Source organism: Hesperophylax consimilis, chromosome 25 (genome assembly GCF_061612785.1).
Source record: "Hesperophylax consimilis isolate HC1 chromosome 25, BYU_Hcon_1.0, whole genome shotgun sequence".
Taxonomy (NCBI): Eukaryota; Metazoa; Arthropoda; class Insecta; order Trichoptera; family Limnephilidae; genus Hesperophylax; species Hesperophylax consimilis.
In genome coordinates, this window is record NC_142860.1 from 4944104 (window position 1) to 4963588 (window position 19485).

A 19485-nucleotide genomic window follows, 5' to 3' on the forward strand; every position below is an offset into this window, starting at 1 on the left:
ACTTTTTTTATCTTTGCATTAAAAATTTTACACTTCAAAAGTTACATATTTATTTCTAATAATACAGTTTGAAAGCGTAATTCATCGCTTTTGATAAACAGTTTATAGTTTTCGGATACATTTAGAAATATTCCATACTTTTGATGCCACAAAATTCTTGGTATTCAAAGGATTAAATAAAACATTTTTAAAAATTGTGGAAAGGTGTCCTTAAGGTTGTTTGTTTTTCACAAAAAAGACAGCACTTTTGTTTTTATAATATATATTTACATATAACTAAATGATGCAGACAATGAGGACCAGTAAGTAGGGGCCATTGCGAGGAAGTTACCTAGGAAGACAAAGGTTTGTATGCGGCCACAGGATTGTTGAGCTCTCCGATACCCTCAATCAGGCTGTGGACCTGGTAGCCGGGGCGGAGGTACTGCGGGGGCTTGCGATGCATTCCAACTCCGCTGGGGGTACCAGTGAGGATCAAGTCTCCGGGAAGGAGGGTGAAGTATCTGGAAAAATGTATCGTAATAATGAATTTTAGTATATAGTTCGACCAAAAACAAAAGAAAATTCCCTAGTGTTGTTCCCCAATGAGGCGTGAAAAATACCAAAAACTCACGCCCTTTCTACATGTAGCAAGATTTTTTTTGGTTTATGGTTGGGTTAAAGTATAGGTGTTTTTTTACATATTGTCATTGGGCATACAATGCTGCGAATGTGATAATTTTATTTTATAAATTATGAATAATGAAGCGTGAGAAATACCAATAAATCACGCACTTCTACGCGTAGCAAGATATTTTTTTTGCTTATGGTTATAGCAGGGGTTCCCAACCGTTTTGTACTCTAGAGCACATTCTAAAATATCGGTAGGGTGGTGGGCACCACCTATTTTTAATCGACAAACTCGGGGCAGCAATCGCAATCAAAATGACAACAACGCAGTTCGAGGTGGGGAATGCTATTTGCACATCACTCCTTGTACACGCTGAAAACCCGAAGTGGGCCGATGATCGCTGAACCGATCGGGACGGTACAAGCACGTGACTGCTGTCAGTTTGGCTGTCGGGGCCATGCTTATTGCTTTCACTGACAGACAGAGCTGGCAGAGTCATGTGCCATGTGTTTTGGCGCCTTCGGCGTTTATCGGCTCAGTTCGTGGCGTTCTTTCACTTCGGGTTTTCTGCGTGAACAAGGAGTGATGTGCAAATAGAACTCTTTGTTCCAGGCTAGCGTGAAGAGTGCAGTCTGGCTCGCCGCTAGACAGGTTGCGACAAGTACTGTCAGCCAAGGAACCACTCATACATACAATATCGCAAACATACGAACGTATTTAATAAACCTAGGCACTCAAAAAATTTAAACTTTAACAAATAAATAAAAAATAATTCAAATTTTTAATTAATGTTTATGAAAAAATTATTTCACTGTCGAATAGTGGCGGGCACATACGAATGTTCGTTTGTTCAAAATCTTAAATCTTCAGAAGTTCTTCATCGATTGCTTTGAAATTTTGACACAACGTTGCATTTGAATATGCGTGTGTTTTTATATACATTATACACGGTGTCCGGAAACTCGTAGTACAAGCGGGAAACTGGAGAATCTACACCACATGGGGAACCCAAAAAAACATAAAGTTTTTTGATTTGAGCATTTTCAAAAAAAAAAAAAAACCAAAAAAAAATATTTTTAGGCTATTTTAGGGTTAAAGTTTTTTCTGGTGTTTAGGGTTGAATAACAGATGTTTTAACCCTGCAGAGCAGAAATATTTTATGATTACACCGGGTTAAATGAAGGGTGATTTCAAAATAATGCTTCAAATCCGAGTTTCTTCATTTGTTTTACTTTCAAATAGTTTTAATTAGTTGGGTACTTTGATCTTCAGTAATAATTTATAAGAATTTGATTAAAAAAAAAAAAAAAAAATCAACTTCAAACTCGATTTACTCGATAACGAAAGCTCAAATAAAAAAAATATATACTACAAAATCGACTCCAAATGTGATGTAGATTCACCAGTTTCCCGCTTGTACTACGAGTTTCAGGACACCCTGTATAGACTTCACCTGTGACAGGTAAAAACAGCATTTTTTTTAAACTGTGCTATTTGTTGGACAAACTTGTTTTTTTTTTTAAACAGCGTACTCTGTTGAATGTAAAAGCAACACACGCTATTGTTTCTCTATCTGCACAGACAGACTGGGGACAGATAGTTAGAAATAAAAATAAAACTGATTGATAAAAAGATATTTTAAACAAAATAGAAAAAAAATCTAATTATCAAAAGTAAGATAAAAATACATTCATAAATTATACAAATTATTTCATATCATAAATTTTTTTTCTTTATTTTATCACAATATATAGAGAACCCCAAATAACTGAGCATTTTAAGGTTCCAGCTCTACTTTTAGGTGTTTTTTAGACAATAAACAGTAGATAGTAACCTCCAAGTGACTGAGTTTTTCAAATTTGACGTAAACGAGTCTAACTTGGATTCAATTTACTCGAAAACGAAAGCTCAAACTAAAAAAGTTATCCCAAAGAATCGACACCAAAAATGTGATATAGATTCATCAGTTTCCCACTTGATCACTAGTTACTGGACACCGTGTATATGCGGTTGACGGATACGTGATCCATCGGCAGATAGCCCCGTACACGATGGGATCACATATAACGTGCTTTATAAAATTTAAACGTATATGTATTATATATTGTGTCAAAACATGTCGCATGGTTGGATAGATTGGGAGCTTTCATAATTCAAAATTATAAGTTTCACGAAACAGTACAAAAATAAAAAAAATATCATAATTAATAATTATAAGTTTTACATGCAAAATAGTACATAAATAGAAAAAGGGAGGGAGGAGGAGAACAAACGAGAAGAAACAGAAAAGGAAACAGACAGGGATATACACATAAGCACAGAGCCAAGGTAGGAATTTAAAAGAAGGTACTTAACCACTAATAAATTGGTAAAAATAGATTATACTAACACATTGGTAAAATCGATTACAAATACAAGGGATAGAAAAGGAGAGAGAGAGAGAGAAAAAAACAAAGTACAACACGACAAGAATTACGTATGTTTTTAAAAAATATTATTTTAAAGCCTTATTTTGAATTTTTGGATTATGCTGGCTCTTTTTATACATATCTGGAAGAGACTTATAGAGTATGCAGGTAATATAGTTAAGAGATTTTATTCCATATTTCGTAGTGTTGTAGCAGTTCACTTTTGCCTCGCTACCGTTTTAACAAACTTCATCCAAGACCGCCTTCATCTATGGGACTCGTGCTCTATGGGCATTTCTAGAAGGAAGCGCTAGAGATAATTTCCTAAAGCCAGTACCAATCGGACAGCCTTGCGGTGAGGTCGCGCCAACAGATGTGATACGGGCAACTGCTCCAGTCGACATGTTTCACGGGAGACGCTGATGGCGGACATAGCTAGATATATTTAATCGCTGGTCATCATGTCAATCTCTCACTTATTTACAATTCTTTCCTAAGAGTTGTATGGCGCCCATTTCGGTGAATCAGGTCAGATATTCATGTTACACACATTGTCACACTTTTAACTATTATTGCTACTGTAAAATTCCTTCCGTGCGATCAATTCTTCGAATTGTCGCACACCCCTTGAGATCATGCTAATCTTGTTATTTGAGAGTCTCTAGCTCTATTTGTTATGAATAAATATAAAATGAATCATCGAACCTCTTTTATTTAATAACAAAGCAATCCTCATTGTCTTTTACTAATCATGTTACAATGCCCCTAGAGTGGTTGAATTTGTACGTGAGATTATTGCATTACACTGGCGAACAATCGAGTCTAAATTATTATTAGCCCAATTGTCGCAGTTATAGTGTGTGTTAGAGAATTGCAGATTTTATTGTTATTCCGAATATTGTGGTTGTGGATGTCTTGATTGTAAAGTAGCTTGATGTTATTGTGGATTGATTTTGGATAATTTGTAGGATGGTGGTCGTGATTTCATGTTTGTTAAAGGCATTAAAATGAACTCACGAGCTTAGCTTATTGATGACATCATCGATCCTGCAGATCAGCTCACTGGACGAGCCACTCTGTTTCAGTTCCCCGTTGACGGAGCACTGTACTGCGAGTGCATGCGGGTCTGGTACTTCATCGGCAGTCACCAGGGCGGGGCCAAGGGGCAGGAAGCAGTCCATGGACTAAAGGGAAGAAGTTATCGGTTAATTGGTTGAGCTATCTAAATTCTTCACCACTGTTCAAGCAAATTTTTGACACTGCAATAAAATCTCGATAGATAATCAAATTCTTTCATTCCCGAATTAATTTCATACAAAACTTGCAAAAAAGATTGCATCGTTCATTTCTCTGTGCATCATTTTATCGCATTAATTGTTTAAAGCACGCAGTTTTTGTACGACCCTACATGAACGATCAGTGCTGGTGGCCGCTTTTGACATTAGTTTGTTATGATTTAGAACTTCAAAACCCAGTTCCCGCTACAAAAATATATCAATCGCACAAGATAGCGATAGATTAGCTGTCAGCATGGCTGAGCGCTGTACAAGATCTCAAGCTTTTAGTTCACGACAGCCAGGAGAACAGAACAACGAATTTGCCGGGAATGGAACCAACGACGCCAGTGAAACACGTAAAAGAGCATTTATATAATTAATAGTAACTTCACACTTGGTTTTACCATTTTAATCATTCTTTACTTCATCATTAAGTCTAAATGATATGGCGCCTTATAAAATCAATAATTATTATGTGATATTCAATTGGTTGTTGTGACATTTAAGTGACTTACTTTCGTTAATTAATTAACAAAATCTCTGAGTTTTGTCCACTAACTGACTGATAAGAATAATTAAGAGTCCATAACTCAATTCTACACATAGAGAACAAACATTGGAACTGTTAACTTCATTTCTATTAATAAACTTTGTAGACCGTATTATCCACATTCTTTTATTTGATTATCAGTAGAATTTGAGAGTTTTATATGAGTTTATAAGTTGTAATTAGACATTCAAACCTTTACATGCGATTACCTTTATACTCTCGATTTTTTTGTATATCAACCAAGTTGAAAAACTGCATACATACTCTTCAAGAAAGATTAAAAATTGTCAAAGTGGAAAGAATCCATTAAAAAAGCGTTGATGTAGCCAAGTTACTTACCCCTCGACCATGGAGGCTATCAACAGATACTAGAATCATATTCCCAAAGGACATTTTGTTTTATGTCATTTCACTTCAAGTGCGCTTTACTATAACAAACTCAGAAATAGTAATTTAGTGTTGGTGGTCATGTTCTTAAAATTATACCTACAGCTGTACTTCCTCACCTTCCTCATTCCCATCTTCTTCCCGTCCCACTACCTCCAACCTCACAACATATCTCAATTAGTGAATCCATTGTCTCACTGGCTTCAGGTTGGGAGCAGTTATAACTCTTGAACCTGTCATGTAAGAAGCAAACATTGAGCTATATGTTTGTTACCTTTCCAATAAGGAACTGTCCCCCATTGCGCTGTTTCTGCCAATCCCTGGCACTGATGTCCTGCGCCACGCAGTATCCTGCCACGTACTCCAGGGCCTTGTCCTTGGGTACATCGCGCGCCTCCTTACCGATCACCACGGCCAGCTCTACCTCCCAGTCGACACTCTGAAAATTAAATTTAAGTTGTTTTATTCACATTTTTGTAAAAATACAAATATTCGGCATTCTGTGGATGAACATAAAAAAGAAAATTCATTAAGGCTCCGTAGTAAGCGTTCAAAGATGCTTTGAAAGAACGAAATGTAAATACAAATGTTAGAGGGAGCGCGCTAATGTTAAAAAACGATAAAAATTAAGCGAAAATGGTGAAAATATTTAATAAAACACGACTCATTTGAAATAGAGCAAAAATCTATCGACAAATGCTTAAGTTGCATTTTAAGATACACTGTGAATTTTTTCATGCCTATAACATATGAAATAACAGTACAAAACGTGTTTTTAATAATTTTCGGAGCTTACTTTGTGATTTTTTTCTATCGTAGGAATTGCATAGAAATACCGTAACGGCTTTACAAATGTATAGATATTATCTTAAAAAATAAGATATATTTTTTTAGGAACTTAAAAACTTGCGTTTAGAGAAATATGTTATAAATGGGGAGAAATTTGGAATGCGGGGGCTTACATCACGCCGTAATGTATGCTGAACGACATAATCAGAACAAGATTCCTTTTATGCTGAGTAATCGTATTCTAAATAAGACTATAGATCAGAGGTTCCCAAAGTGGTCTATATGGACCCCCAGGGGTCGATATCGGCATGCTGGGGGTTTATGTCAGCGAAAAGAAAATTTGGGGGTCCACGAGATTCAAATGGGGGTACATACGAGCGGACCCCCATTTACCTCAAGTCGACATTTAGGAGTTCCGTAAATGACACAATAGATCTAACACAAATTTAATAGACTGAGAAATTACTTATTTGATATTTGTATTTTTATATTTCGTAAAGTTGTTAATTGAGGTATATAAATAGAGTCTACGTTCTTTTTCTCGTCAGAATTAATATATTCAAGCAAAACATTGCACATTGGAAGCTTCGAATTTTCCTAGTTCCCCAATATGTTTTTGAAAAACATCCAGGGTAATGATGACGTTCAACATTTAAATGCACTTTACACAGACTTCAAAACTAAGTTTGAGGACATTTTGACTATGGAAATGCAATGTTGAAGAATCGGATATCATGTGACAAGAAGAACTGACCGGAATAAGCACTGACAAAGAACTAAAGGGGCAGTTCTGTAGGGCAAGCTACAGAAAGAAATTCCCGTTGCTTATCCTGCTTTATTTTCATTTGGTGTAATACCTCATAAGGGTGCCCCTGTCTGCACAATGTAAAGACAGAGCAACTATACCGCCACCCGGTTGTTGGGCAGGCAAGGGAAGGGAATATATTTACTAAAAAAATAAATGATCATCACATGGGACGTTAATAGTTTTAGAAAAATTCAATATTCGGCAGACATTCGGCGGCAGGCAGTCTGTGGAAAAAAAATAATTTGGCAAGTGGTCTACGGGGCAAAAAAGTTTGGGAACCTCTACCATAGACCAAATTAAACTCCGTCAAACCCAAATATTATATATTTACACGTGGAAAAATTGTCATTTATGAAAATGTTAAATTTCGAGAGATTGTTTCAAATACCCACATGATAAGTACCCAGTTTAATTTATCTAATAATTAATTAAGACCTAAAAATCTCAGATCATATTTTAAAAATAACCATCTCAAAGTTGCCACCGCCTAAACATTTTATTATATACTAGCTGTACCCCGCCACATGTCGCTGTGGCACAATTTATCTGTACAGACAGAGAAAATATAGCCCGTTTTAGTTTTACCTTCAACAGATGGTGCTGTTTGTCAAAAAAGCATGTATTTTCCTGTCACAGGTGACATCTATGTAATATAGGTATACGGGGTGTATCGGCACGTACCCGACAAACTTTAACTAGCTATTTCTTAGCACATTTGGAGTAAAAATGTTATGGGCACTTTGCTGACCGGTAACATTTTTTTTTCAATTAAAAACAAAAAACTAAAAAATTTCCACACTCCCTCACTGTCATTGGCATTGCTTCTCGTGTTCAACAGCTGTTGTTAGCAAGTATGTCGAAAAGCGTCTTCGCTCTTTCGTACACACAATTTTTTAAATAATAGTTAAAAATGAGACGAATGGTGCCGTGCCATTTCGTTGTGATTGTAAAAGCGCGCCAATGTAGGTACATACGTACACTATTCAACGAAACTCGAATAAAATATTGCCAGATGGGTTTTCAAACTTTGACAAAGGATAAAACAGTGGTGACATGTGGTGAAAATATGAATAATAATTTTTTTATTAAAAAAAAAACGTTACCAAATAGCAAAGTGGCCATAACATTTTTTACTATACAAACCCTTTTTTGTCAGGATGAAAGGAATAGGGCAACAATAAAATTTGATTCCCCATTTAGCTTTAATCTTCTGTTTGTTTAAAGGGGGTCCCACTCAGGAAGTACACCAGTATCCTGCCATTTAGCTGCGTGAGCATTTACAAATGTGATGCACCTACATACTTATCCTTTGGAACCCCGAGTTCCTGCAACCTAATATCTCAGTCATGTGTTGAAACATAATTTTAGTGCAGTTTTCCGTGCGTAAGCTGAATCTATTTTCATAATAAATTACTTGATTTTTTGCAAAATTATGTTAATGTAAATTGTACCTTCGTATTAGATACCTAATATTTTTATCTATATAAATAAAAATGTCAATGTTCGTTTGTTCAAAATACATCTACGAAAATTCTTCTCTGATTGCTTTAAAATTTTGACACAACGTTGCATTCGAATACGCGTGTGTTTGTTTTTACATAACTACAGGGTTTTCCAATAAGAGGAGTTATTTTGAATAGCCCGCTATTTCGGTAGATGTTACTTTTGAAGCTGTCATTTTTTGACATTTGACAAGTAAAAACTACGCCATTAATAAAAATGGAACGATACACGCTTCAACAACGCATTGAAATTATTAAAATTCACTTGAGTGAATCAAATGCAAAGCATTTTGAGTGATGAGGCCCATTTCCACCTCGGTGACTTCGTCAACAATCAAAATTGTCGCATCTGGGGCTCGGAAAACCCAAGAGTTATTGTTGAAAAGACTCTCTATCCTCAACGTTTGACTGTTTGGTGCGGTTTATGGTCCGGCGGAGTCATTGGACCTTACTTTTTCGAAAATGAGGCTGGAGCAACAGTTACGGTGAATGGATCGCTATAGAGAGATGATTAATGACTTTTTATGGCCGGAATTGGATGGTATTGATCTGGACAACGTTTATTTTCAACAAGAGGGCGCTACGTGCCACACAAGCAACGAAACCATTGATCTTTTACGATTGAATATCAAAATAACACCTCTTATTGGAAAACCCTGTATATTATATAGATGTCACCTGTGATAGGTAAAAACATGTTTTTTTCAAAAACAAGTGCCATCTGTTGGACGTTAAAGCAATTATTTTTCTATCTGCAGAGACAGACTGAGCCCCAGCAACGCGTGGCGGGATATAGCTAGTATATTTATAAAAATCGTATACAATCTACTATAAGTTGTTCCCCAGAAGTGCTAATTATTTTTCTGAATATAATTTATACAAATGTTTTTTTTTATCTCTGATGTTATAAAAAAATATATTTTATAGAAATATGAAAATATTCTTAAAGACTTATTATATTTTCCACAAAGCTAAATAAGTGTTTTAATAATAAAATAAAGAAACATTAAAGACAACACATGAGTCGTGTAATTTCTATACCCGCTATATCAACTTTCATTGATTTGGAGAAAACCGCAAAAAACTGTCACATCTCTAGCGTACATAAGTAAATGCATTAAAATTTTTTATATAATGAATTGGAGTAATAAAATTTCGAAAAGCATTTATTTTTCTATATATGTCTAGCAATAATTAAGTAATTTCGATAAATAAAATGGATATAGCGGATTTTGATACTCACTTCGTTTTTTTAAAGTTAACTGAGGCGACATGGCGGGTTTAGAAACTCACGCGTAGATCATTTTGACATACGAGCGTGGCGTCAGAGCGGCGGCCATATTGTATTTTGGCAAAATAACTGCTTGTGATTCGTTGAATCCGATATAGCGGGTTTTGATAGTGACTTTCTGTATGATATAGCGGATTTGGTTTCTCACTCGCAGTTTTAACATGGTTTTTGGTCATGATAAGGAGGGTTTTGAAACTCAATTTTAGGCTCCTCTTGTTGCTCGCAAAAATGTGAACAAGATGTCATACTCAGATCATTTTGTCAAAAAATCGGATATAGCGGGTATAGAAATTATAGGATTCACATAATGGAAATGGTTCCAATGGTAAAACAGGAAGTTACTAGTATCGCTCTATTGATAAATCAAAGTAACAACAGAGACATATTTTGACAATTAGTTGCATTATTAGTTAGCATAGTTAGATCTTGATATCATAGCTTCGAACCCTTTTTACGACAATTATTTGTACAGATATTTTAAAATGAAACAATTGGAGTACAAAAAAAAAATAAACCCTTCAGTACTGTCAACGATTTTATTCAGTTTGCAATAAATAGTTTGAGTATTTCAAATGTGCAATATACATCTTATTTTTTAATTTTCTGTAAAAACACATACTGTTTTAGAAACTATGTATGTAAAATATACATTACTATTTCTATATAATAAAACTTTAATAACAAACGTGATAAAATTTTTTACTACAATCATAAAAAAATTAAGAGAACTCGATATTTCAAAAACACATTCTTTTTGTTTGGGGAATTTGTGAGAAAACTGTAATTTCACTTTTTTCTCGTTCATAAAATAAAAAAAATATATTTTTAAGTTAAACCGATTATTACGATGGCGGCACAAAATATGATTTATTCATTTTGGCTATTTTTAAGATTTTATTAATGGAATCCAGTATAAAGATTTGAGGTAAACTAGAAAGAATTATTATTTTTCTTTCCAACGTTAAAAAAAATGATGTATTTCCGCATGATAGGAAAAAGATAAAAAAACTTTTATAAAATATGAACTCCCGGTCATATATGACCATCAAAAGCTGGAAGGGTTAAAACTCTTTAAAATGATTCTCCTGTACCTGAGTGATGTTCTCCCTCAGTTCGATGGTATCATTTGGGCCGATGATGCAAGATGGGAACTTGCTAAAGAAGATTGGCTCAGTAGGTATCGACAGGTTCTGTTCCTTGCAGTGACCACTGAAAAGGTTAAAAAATTTGATCAAACAACGATAATTAAACTAATTAATAAGACCTTACTTCATTTACATTCATAAATTGTCTCATGCATTCTATTATTTTCATACATTTCCATTTTTTCTTTCTTTATTAAATAATTAATCAATTTACAGAGTATAATCATTTATGTTAGCTAAAATAATTCATAAAATTAGTTTTCACGGCTTTTGATTTTTTAATGTTTCTCTTCTATAGAAGAGAAACATTAAGGACGGGTTGTTTCGGAGAATTTGAACAATTCATCAAATTTCAACGTTCATTTTCAAGTTCTGTGAAAGATTTTTTCAAGTTCTGTTTTTATTTCAGTTTTTTCAAGCAACTAGCCTACAATGATATAATAACAGAATTTGAATAGGACTTTCACAGAACGCGAAAATGAACGTTGAAATTTGATGAATTGTTCAAATTCTCCGAAACAACCCGTCCTAAGAGTTCATTAGAAGAGTTGTGAGCATCAAGATGAAGAATATTTAGTGTTTGTAGGTAGTTATGATTTAAGGAAATATGAATATTTAAAAAAAATAAAATTTATAATTAATTAAGATGATAGTTTCATAATTTTGGTATTTTTACAATGAATTTCTCTTTAATCGCTTTTAGTAGGTGTTTATCGCTTTCGATTGTTCTGATGTTTTCGGGTAGGCTGTTGAAGTATTTTTTCCCTACATATACATATATGTAATGATGTTGAGCAAAAGACGTGTTACATTTTTGTGTTGGAAATATATGTTTGTTTTTTTTTGTTTCTATTCTGATTGGACGGGTTATTTCATAGAATTTTAACAATTCATCAAATTTCAGTTATGTGAAACAACTGGCAAATAATGATGTACATAATAAAAAAACCTGAACTTGAAAATTGACTTTGAAATTTGCTACATTTTGTATTAATGTTGCTAGACAATAAGAAGTCTTTATGTATTGTGAAATCATTAGTTTAAATTATATTTGTTGGATTATGTTGAGCAAAAGACGTGTTACATTTTTAGGTTGGAAATATATGTTTAGTTTTTTTTTGTTTCCATTCTGTTAGGACGGGTTATTTCACAGAATTTTAACAATTCATCAAATTTCAGTTATGTGAAACAACTGGCAAATAATGATATACATAATAACAAAACTTGAACTTGAAAATTGACTTTGAAATTTGCCACATTTTTGTATTAATGTTGCTAGACAATAAGAAGTCTTTATGTATTGTGAAATCATTAGTTTAAATTATATTTGTTGGATTATGTTGAGCAAAAGACGTGTTACATTTTTAGGTTGGAAATATATGTTTAGTTTTTTATTGTTTCCATTCTGTTAGGACGGGTTATTTCACAGAATTTTAACAATTCATCAAATTTCAGTTATGTGAAACAACTGGCAAATAATGATATACATAATAACAAAACTTGAACTTGAAAATTGACTTTGAAATTTGCCGTAATTATTCTTAATTATTTATTTTAATTATTCTTCTTATTGTTGCTAGACAATAAGAAGTCTTTATGTATTGTGATGTCATTAGTTTAAATTATATTTGTTGGACTATGTTGAGCAAAAGACGTGTTACATTTTTAGGTTAAATATATGTTTAGTTTTTTTTTGTTTCCATTCTGTTAGGACGGGTTATTTCACATAATTTTAACAATTCATCAAATTTCAGTTATGTGAAACAACTGGCAAATAATGATATACATAATAACAAAACTTGAACTTGAAAATTGACTTTGATATTTGCCACATTTTGTAATGTTGCCAGACAATAAGAAGTCTTTATGTATTGTGAAGTCATTGGTTTAAATTATTTTTGTTGGATCATTACATTTTTAAAAAGTCATAAATTGTAATTGACATTTGAAAAACCATTTACGTCGATCAAAAAGATAAATATACAATATTTCATGCACTTTTATAATATTGAGTACTTAGGTCTGAAGTGTGCTATCAAGCTATTGAATCAAATATGATCTGAAGAACAATTTATCTTATCAGATTGTGAAATTACACACATATTAGATAAAGATACACTCACATACTTTATTTGATTTTTTATTGCAATTAAGATAAGGCACTTGATAAATATAATTAAAGATAACATTATTGATGTTTATCATTGTGGTAAAGTTTTCTCTAGGTAAAACATGCATGAAAACAGTGATGTTGATTTTTGTGGTAGTAATCTCACCTAACCATAAAAATTTGAAAAAAATAACAAATTAAATGATAATCAATAGATTTTTAACACCTATTTTTACATATGTACGAAAATGCAAAAACATAATATTTACCAAGCATAAAAAATTACAATAATCTCTCTTCTGAATTTGGATGTATTATCAACCAATAAGAACAAATAAATAAAATTAAAAAAAATATATATATATACAACCAAAGTAAGAATCGTAGCCTGACCACAAGAGTGTCTTTTCTGATAATGTATAAATGACCAATAAAAACCTAAAATATAACATTTTGTAAAATATTATATTAATTACAGCGTTGGTATTTTGCCATTCCTTATTGCTTTTCTTTTTTCTATAGATACAACAGACATTATTTTTATTATATCTGCCTTACTTTGCAGATTTAAGTGTTGGGAAGTCTTTGTAAAAATTAAAAGGTTCTACTTATAATTGCGTTTATTTACATTACAATAAATAGGTCTGGATTTAGCTTCACTGTTCATTTCCTGAGGGTTGGTAATTCTCTGGTTCGAGAAGCTTGTTCCCTGTCAATCTCTTCTCACAAGTAATTGTTACACTCTAGCGACATCTGTCGGACTTTGGAGTAAGCTTTATGACTAACGCCATCTATCGCTTAAATACTAAACTTTATTAACATACATCACACCTTTTCTTCTTTTTTTTTTAAACTGTTTTATAATACATACAATTTTTTATATACCTTACGAGTAAATTATTTTCCTGTTTTCAGTCTTACTGGTTTGCAACAAACATGAATAATTGTATTCATATACGAATGTACAATGTACATACTTACTTTATATTTGAAACTTTGCTTTATTTACAATTTCAGGTGTTATTATTTGGATTTGATGTTAATCTTAGTATAAGCATTTGATTTTTTTTTTGTATAAATTTATGCTATTATCCATGTATTATGTTACACTTACATACGTAAATTGTCAATTTCATTTGTAAAAGCCCAATAGGACAATAAATAAATATAAATAAACGTAACCCATATTTTTTATATTACGATAAAAAAAATATATTTCCGGCACATTTCAGAGTGATAGATTCACTCTTTTCCAAACATTCCTCTTTCCCATCTATTACCTCCTGCCATTTCATTTAGCCTCATAGTACATAGTAAGAATTGTGTAGCATTCATATTAAAAATAAATAAAAAGTTGTCTTTTCTTACTGGAGGTTGAATCTAATATTCAGAAACTTATATTCTATCCCTTACCTACTTCATTCAGACTCAAAACATTCTTTAAGTGCCACAGGCTCTAAGAAGCAGATCTCCGGTGTGTGTAAAAAAATAAATTACCTGTAGTTGAGTCCAACTCCAATGACTTTATCGCCGCCGGTAACAGGAGCCAGTAACTTTACTCCGGTCCGCGGCAGTGAGACGGTACTTTTGGCGCCAGCTCTAAAAAATTGATACAAGATATGAAATAATGACAATTTGTTTGATAATGGACACATCATAAAAAACCCAAATTCAACAACATAAATATTAGATTTAGACCGTGTAAAGGAGAATCTATTATAATATACACGGCATCCGTAAACTCGTACACAAGTGGGAAACTGCAATTTTTAAGTGAATTTGAAAAACAATCGGTTGTTAGGGGGTTCGGCTGTTTTTAATGTCTTTTAAAATGTGTCGAAGAGTAGACCCGGCTCGATTTTATTTCAATCCTTTGGTTGTCGAGTCATGTCTATATTTGTACTTTAGTTTTAAGTAAGCCCCGAAGAGGTGATGAAGTGGTTAAAACGAATATTATTAATTAAGTAAAAATGTATTTCTATTTAATATGCAGTCATCAAATTAAATATTAGTAATTTCAGGAATTATTTATCTTCTCCAATCTCTGCGTGTGGGACAATCTTACTCAGTGGCAACTCACGCTTAAGTCTGTAGCGTCAAACATATTGGTTAAACCCTCTCGTATGAATGGTTTTGTAACAAAGTTTGGAGATAGAGCATTTAATATGCTTGGTCCAGATTCTTCGAATGATCTGCCATTAGACGGAGGTTGGAACCAGATTCGAAAACTTTAATAGTCGATTAAAACACACCCTTCTTAAGAAAATTTTACAATACCCAATATAACTAACTAACTAACCATCATGCTGTTCCGTAGGGGTAGGTAGAGAGGACGACTGCAAAACAACTCAGTCTTCGAACACCCTCCTTGCATCATTCACATTTATACATACTTTTCTATTATTCTGACTCTTAACATCGCCCGACTCAAGTATATGGTTCACTTGATCTGGACAAACCTCACCCCATGAACACAGACACCCGTGCTAAGTAATCAAACATAGCAAACCACTTAGGGTGACGTAAAGCAGGGTGTTGGTTATCCAATAAATGGTTCCCGGGGCAGTGGTGGTACCCATACCCAGCTCCCAAAAGACTTACATTCATCATTAACTCATTCTTCATACATACTTGGTTCATCCTAGATAAGAGGGACTGTAGATCTTCCATTCTGTTAGAAATCAGAACCGCATCATCAGCACACAACCCAATATCCCACTTATAACAAATACATAACACTTTTTGACGAGATTTAAAAAGTCTGTACATACAAAAGGTTTTTTACTTGTAATTTTAGGTTGCTTGTTGAAAACTTTGGACTGCTAGCTTTGATAATACATATAATACATAAATATATATATATATAATACTTAAGTGAAAACCTATTATTGGTTAAATAATTAACACTTAATACACCATACTTTGTAATTATTATAACTGTTGGTTTTCCAAATAAAATAAAATAAAATAAAAAATATAAAAACTAACTCACATTAACAACATTGAGCGAATACAAAAAAAAATTCTTATTAAATACTCTAAAAATACATACATTGGAAGATAGACGTAAAATAAACGATTTAACGTTCTTATTCAAAATACTTAACTCTAAATTCGACTGTTGTGAACTCCTGCAACTTATAAACATACATACACCCACAGTAACAACACGACAAAATACAATATTCTACAGCAGCACACATAAGCGTAACTACATTGCCCACTCTCCGATACAATGACTTCACACCATGGGAAATCATTACTTGGGTGATGTTGACATATTCAATACCAACTTGGCAAGTTTTGTGGATCATTTAAAACATTTATTTCAACAATACTCCTAAACACATCATGTAAACCAACAAATAGCTGTAATTTTCTGTTTTTGTTTCTTGTGTTTGTATGACTTGTTGCATAGCTTTTATCAAATTTAATTTTATTCTTATTTTTTATGTTTCAAAGTATCTGTCAAATTAAAATTATACTACCAACCATGTAAAAGCCCTCTGGGCGTTAAATAAAATAAATAAACTCGAATAAAAACTTTAAAAAAATTCTACATATTAAAATTCCTGAAAGGGAATTGAGGATAATGGTGCAGATTAAAAATTAAAAGTTTTAACCATATTAACATGTTATGATATAGCAAATAACAATGAAGATAAGAAACCAAAAAAAGTTAAAAATACTTTATCTTGGAAAGATATAATGTTTGTTTTGAGTGAAAAACAATCGTTATATCATTGGTTACTAGCTGAAGTACCCGGCGTAGCCCAGGCTTAAAAAAGAGTTTTCGAAATCAGACCTAGACAGCAATTTTCCTCTTATTTTGAATGTCAGGTGTGCAAAATTTCATCAAGTATAAACATTCTTCTTTAAGGATGGGGTGGTTTTTCGAAATATCATTTAAACAGTGGTGACCTTCCTTTTGTTTTGAATTTCAAGTGTGCAAAATTGTATCAATCTCGGAATAAAACTGTAGATTTGTATGAAAATCAAAACCACGCTGCCCGCTGAGTAACTTTTCTCTTTATAAATAGAAGATAGATTAACTTCCAGTTTACTTGTTGGTTAATTACTTTACGTTGATAATAGCATCAATATAATCAGAGTCAATCGGAGCAGTCTGCAACACGTAATGAGTGAGGTTTTACTAGAGGCGGGCACCGTTTGGATCAGGGCCGGCCCTCTTTACAATCTAATATTATTAATGTTGTGATAGGAATGTATATCGTTGATAGCTTCATTGTAACCTCTCCCATTTTTTTGATAAACAATGCCTATGCCATGCAAAGATAAGTTACAAAGGAGCTCTCGGTGTCAGAACCATAATGCTCTATTGTAACGTCTCAACCTTTCAAGTAGAAACAAAAGAAATAGTGTAACAGAAATAAACATTCAAACGGAGCTAACAGAGTCAGAACCATAATATAGCTTCATTGTAACTGGTCCATCTGTCTGATAAACAATGCATATAACAGAAGAAATTACAATGAAGCTCTCGGTGTCGGAACTTAATAGCTATATGTGTAATTTACCATTTCGCTAAATATTTCCCTAACCGGTGCACTTTTTGACACAGGTTATGGAAATTACACTTTTGTTTCAACAATTATTACAAGAAGCAACTATTTACATGCACAAAATAGGTTATAAGGGTGTTAGTTTGAGTTGATTGAGTAATTTATGGGTATTTATATTGAAAAGAAACTTGAATTTTGAACTTTGATTGAATAAAAATGGAATTATAATGATCTTTTACCATCTATCCTTGTGGAAATGTGTTGTTTCTTGTGGTAATTATGTTAAAACGAAGTGCAATTTCCACAATATGTGCCTATTGAAAGTGCAGCGGTTAGGGAAATATTTACCATTATTTCATAACTATCACTTGCAATAGAAAGGTAGTTATAATGTAGCTCTCAATGGCAGGACCACAATTAAGCTTCATTGTAATCTCTCCCTCTTTCACATAAACAATAAATGTAGCAGGAAGAAAGATTACAATGAAGCTCTTAGAAGTGGCAAAACCATAAAATGTTTTCGAAAATAGAATAATTTATGAAAGAAAGTGACTAAATCAAGGTCAATGGGAGTCAATGTCAAAGTTTGAAAACAAAAAAAAAACATTGCATAATAATAACAGAACTCTTGACATTTTTTGATAAATTCACAATTTTTTATCATTCCGCAAATAATAAAATTTGACCCGTTTACGTAAGAATTTAAAAATAATAAAAAGATGTATTTTAGGCTAAACTAGTACTTACTCCTGACATTTTTTCAGCAATCCCTTCCGCAGGACTTCCAAAATTGTCCTTGGCAATTCAGGATCGGCGGTGTTTAAATTGATAACTTGATCATTATTTAAAAGGCCAATATGTTGTCCTTCCAACCCGGGAATTGTAAATTGAACGAGCCGCATATTTGACACAAGAGTCGTCGATAAAAGTCTAATGTTGACTGCTGGAGAATTTACAAAAGTGGGGAGAAACGCTGCCGGCCTAACGTCACAAGTCAATAATAATTTATTCTTGTGGCCTGCTTTACAGATATTAAATAATAGGCTACCCGATTTAAGCATTGTAATAATTGTGTTGTTTTCGATCCGATTGGAACCACGAAATGTGTTTTTATAGCGATTTAACGCGAGATAACCTATGTTATCCAACTGAAATGACTGCCACAATCTCGTAACACCAAAGTAGAACTGTCAGATGTAGTTTAATTTTAATTTGTCTTGTCGCTTGTTATGTAAAAGTAAATAAAACATTGACGTTGTAATTTTGTAATAATGTATTATGCTGATCCTTTTGTAATTATATTATATATTTTGTTTTATATTGTCAGGTATATTTTAACTTCCGATTTGAATTTCCCGCAAATACGAACTTTTGTCTTCGTACGTCTTATGTTGCTTTGACTCTAGTAAGGCGTAGTGCATACAAAATACTATTATTCATAAACAACAAGAAGTGGTAAATATACTTTTGCTTTACATGTACGACGTACGTACACGTAGGTCACGTAGTATTATAAAACGCCTTTTCGTTAGTTTGTTTACCTTATTTATACTGCCATCTGTTGATAAAATAAATAAATCTTAAAAGTTCATTCCTATCGAAGTCTAGCATCTCCAAAAGCTTTGGCGTTTGGCCGCTAGATAAACAATTTATGATTTTTTTATTATTTATTTAATACTACCCGCATTCCCCGGCGTTGCTCGGGCTTTACACAGAGTTTTAAAAAATCAGACTTAGACAGTGATGTTCCTCTTATTTTAAAGGTCAAGTGTGCAAAGTTTTATCAATCTCGGAATGAAACTATTGATTTGCATTCAAATAAAAAAACGCCATCTGCCACAGACAATCTCATTTATATAAATAGCTCAAGTAAATCCGGTGTTGCTCGGTGTATTAATGGTTTAGAGTAAAGTTTTGCGGTTGTGAATTCTAGTAAACTGGTTGTAATAATGGTGGAAATAATAATATTTTAAATAATTAAAAAAATGCATTTTGTAGGTATTATGATTCACTTCATCGTGAAAATAACACTCCTTTCTTCGTTGTAGCAAGAAGGTGCAATCGTAGTGTCCTCGTTGTATTATT

The 19485-nt window shown here is 33.0% G+C and overlaps 1 protein-coding gene across 1 annotated transcript; it reads right to left on the minus strand.

Moving 5' to 3' along the window:
- Positions 1-215: 215 nt before the first annotated feature.
- On the minus strand, positions 216-18795 carry LOC149411461 (oxaloacetate tautomerase FAHD2A, mitochondrial). The gene is made up of 6 exons (XM_089646994.1): positions 18148-18795; positions 14375-14476; positions 10714-10831; positions 5507-5671; positions 4036-4202; positions 216-503 (listed from the first exon to the last, which is right to left on the minus strand). Exons 1-6 carry the CDS (start codon positions 18459-18461, stop codon positions 332-334), a joined length of 1038 nt encoding a protein of 345 aa, XP_089503120.1. The 5' UTR covers positions 18462-18795; the 3' UTR covers positions 216-331.
- Between the last annotated feature and the right edge of the window lie 690 nt (positions 18796-19485).

Bases quoted from the DNA above. Each gene is read 5' to 3' on its own strand.
- LOC149411461 (XM_089646994.1), bottom strand. From the start codon at position 18,461: ATGCTTAAATCGGGTAGCCTATTATTTAATATCTGTAAAGCAGGCCAC. The intron at 4,203-5,506 runs GTAACAAACATA...TCTTCCCTTTAG, and splicing joins GACAGTTCCTTATTGGAAAG to TCCATGGACTGCTTCCTGCC. The intron at 504-4,035 runs GTGAGTTCATTT...ACATTTTTCCAG, and splicing joins GTCATCAATAAGCTAAGCTC to ATACTTCACCCTCCTTCCCG.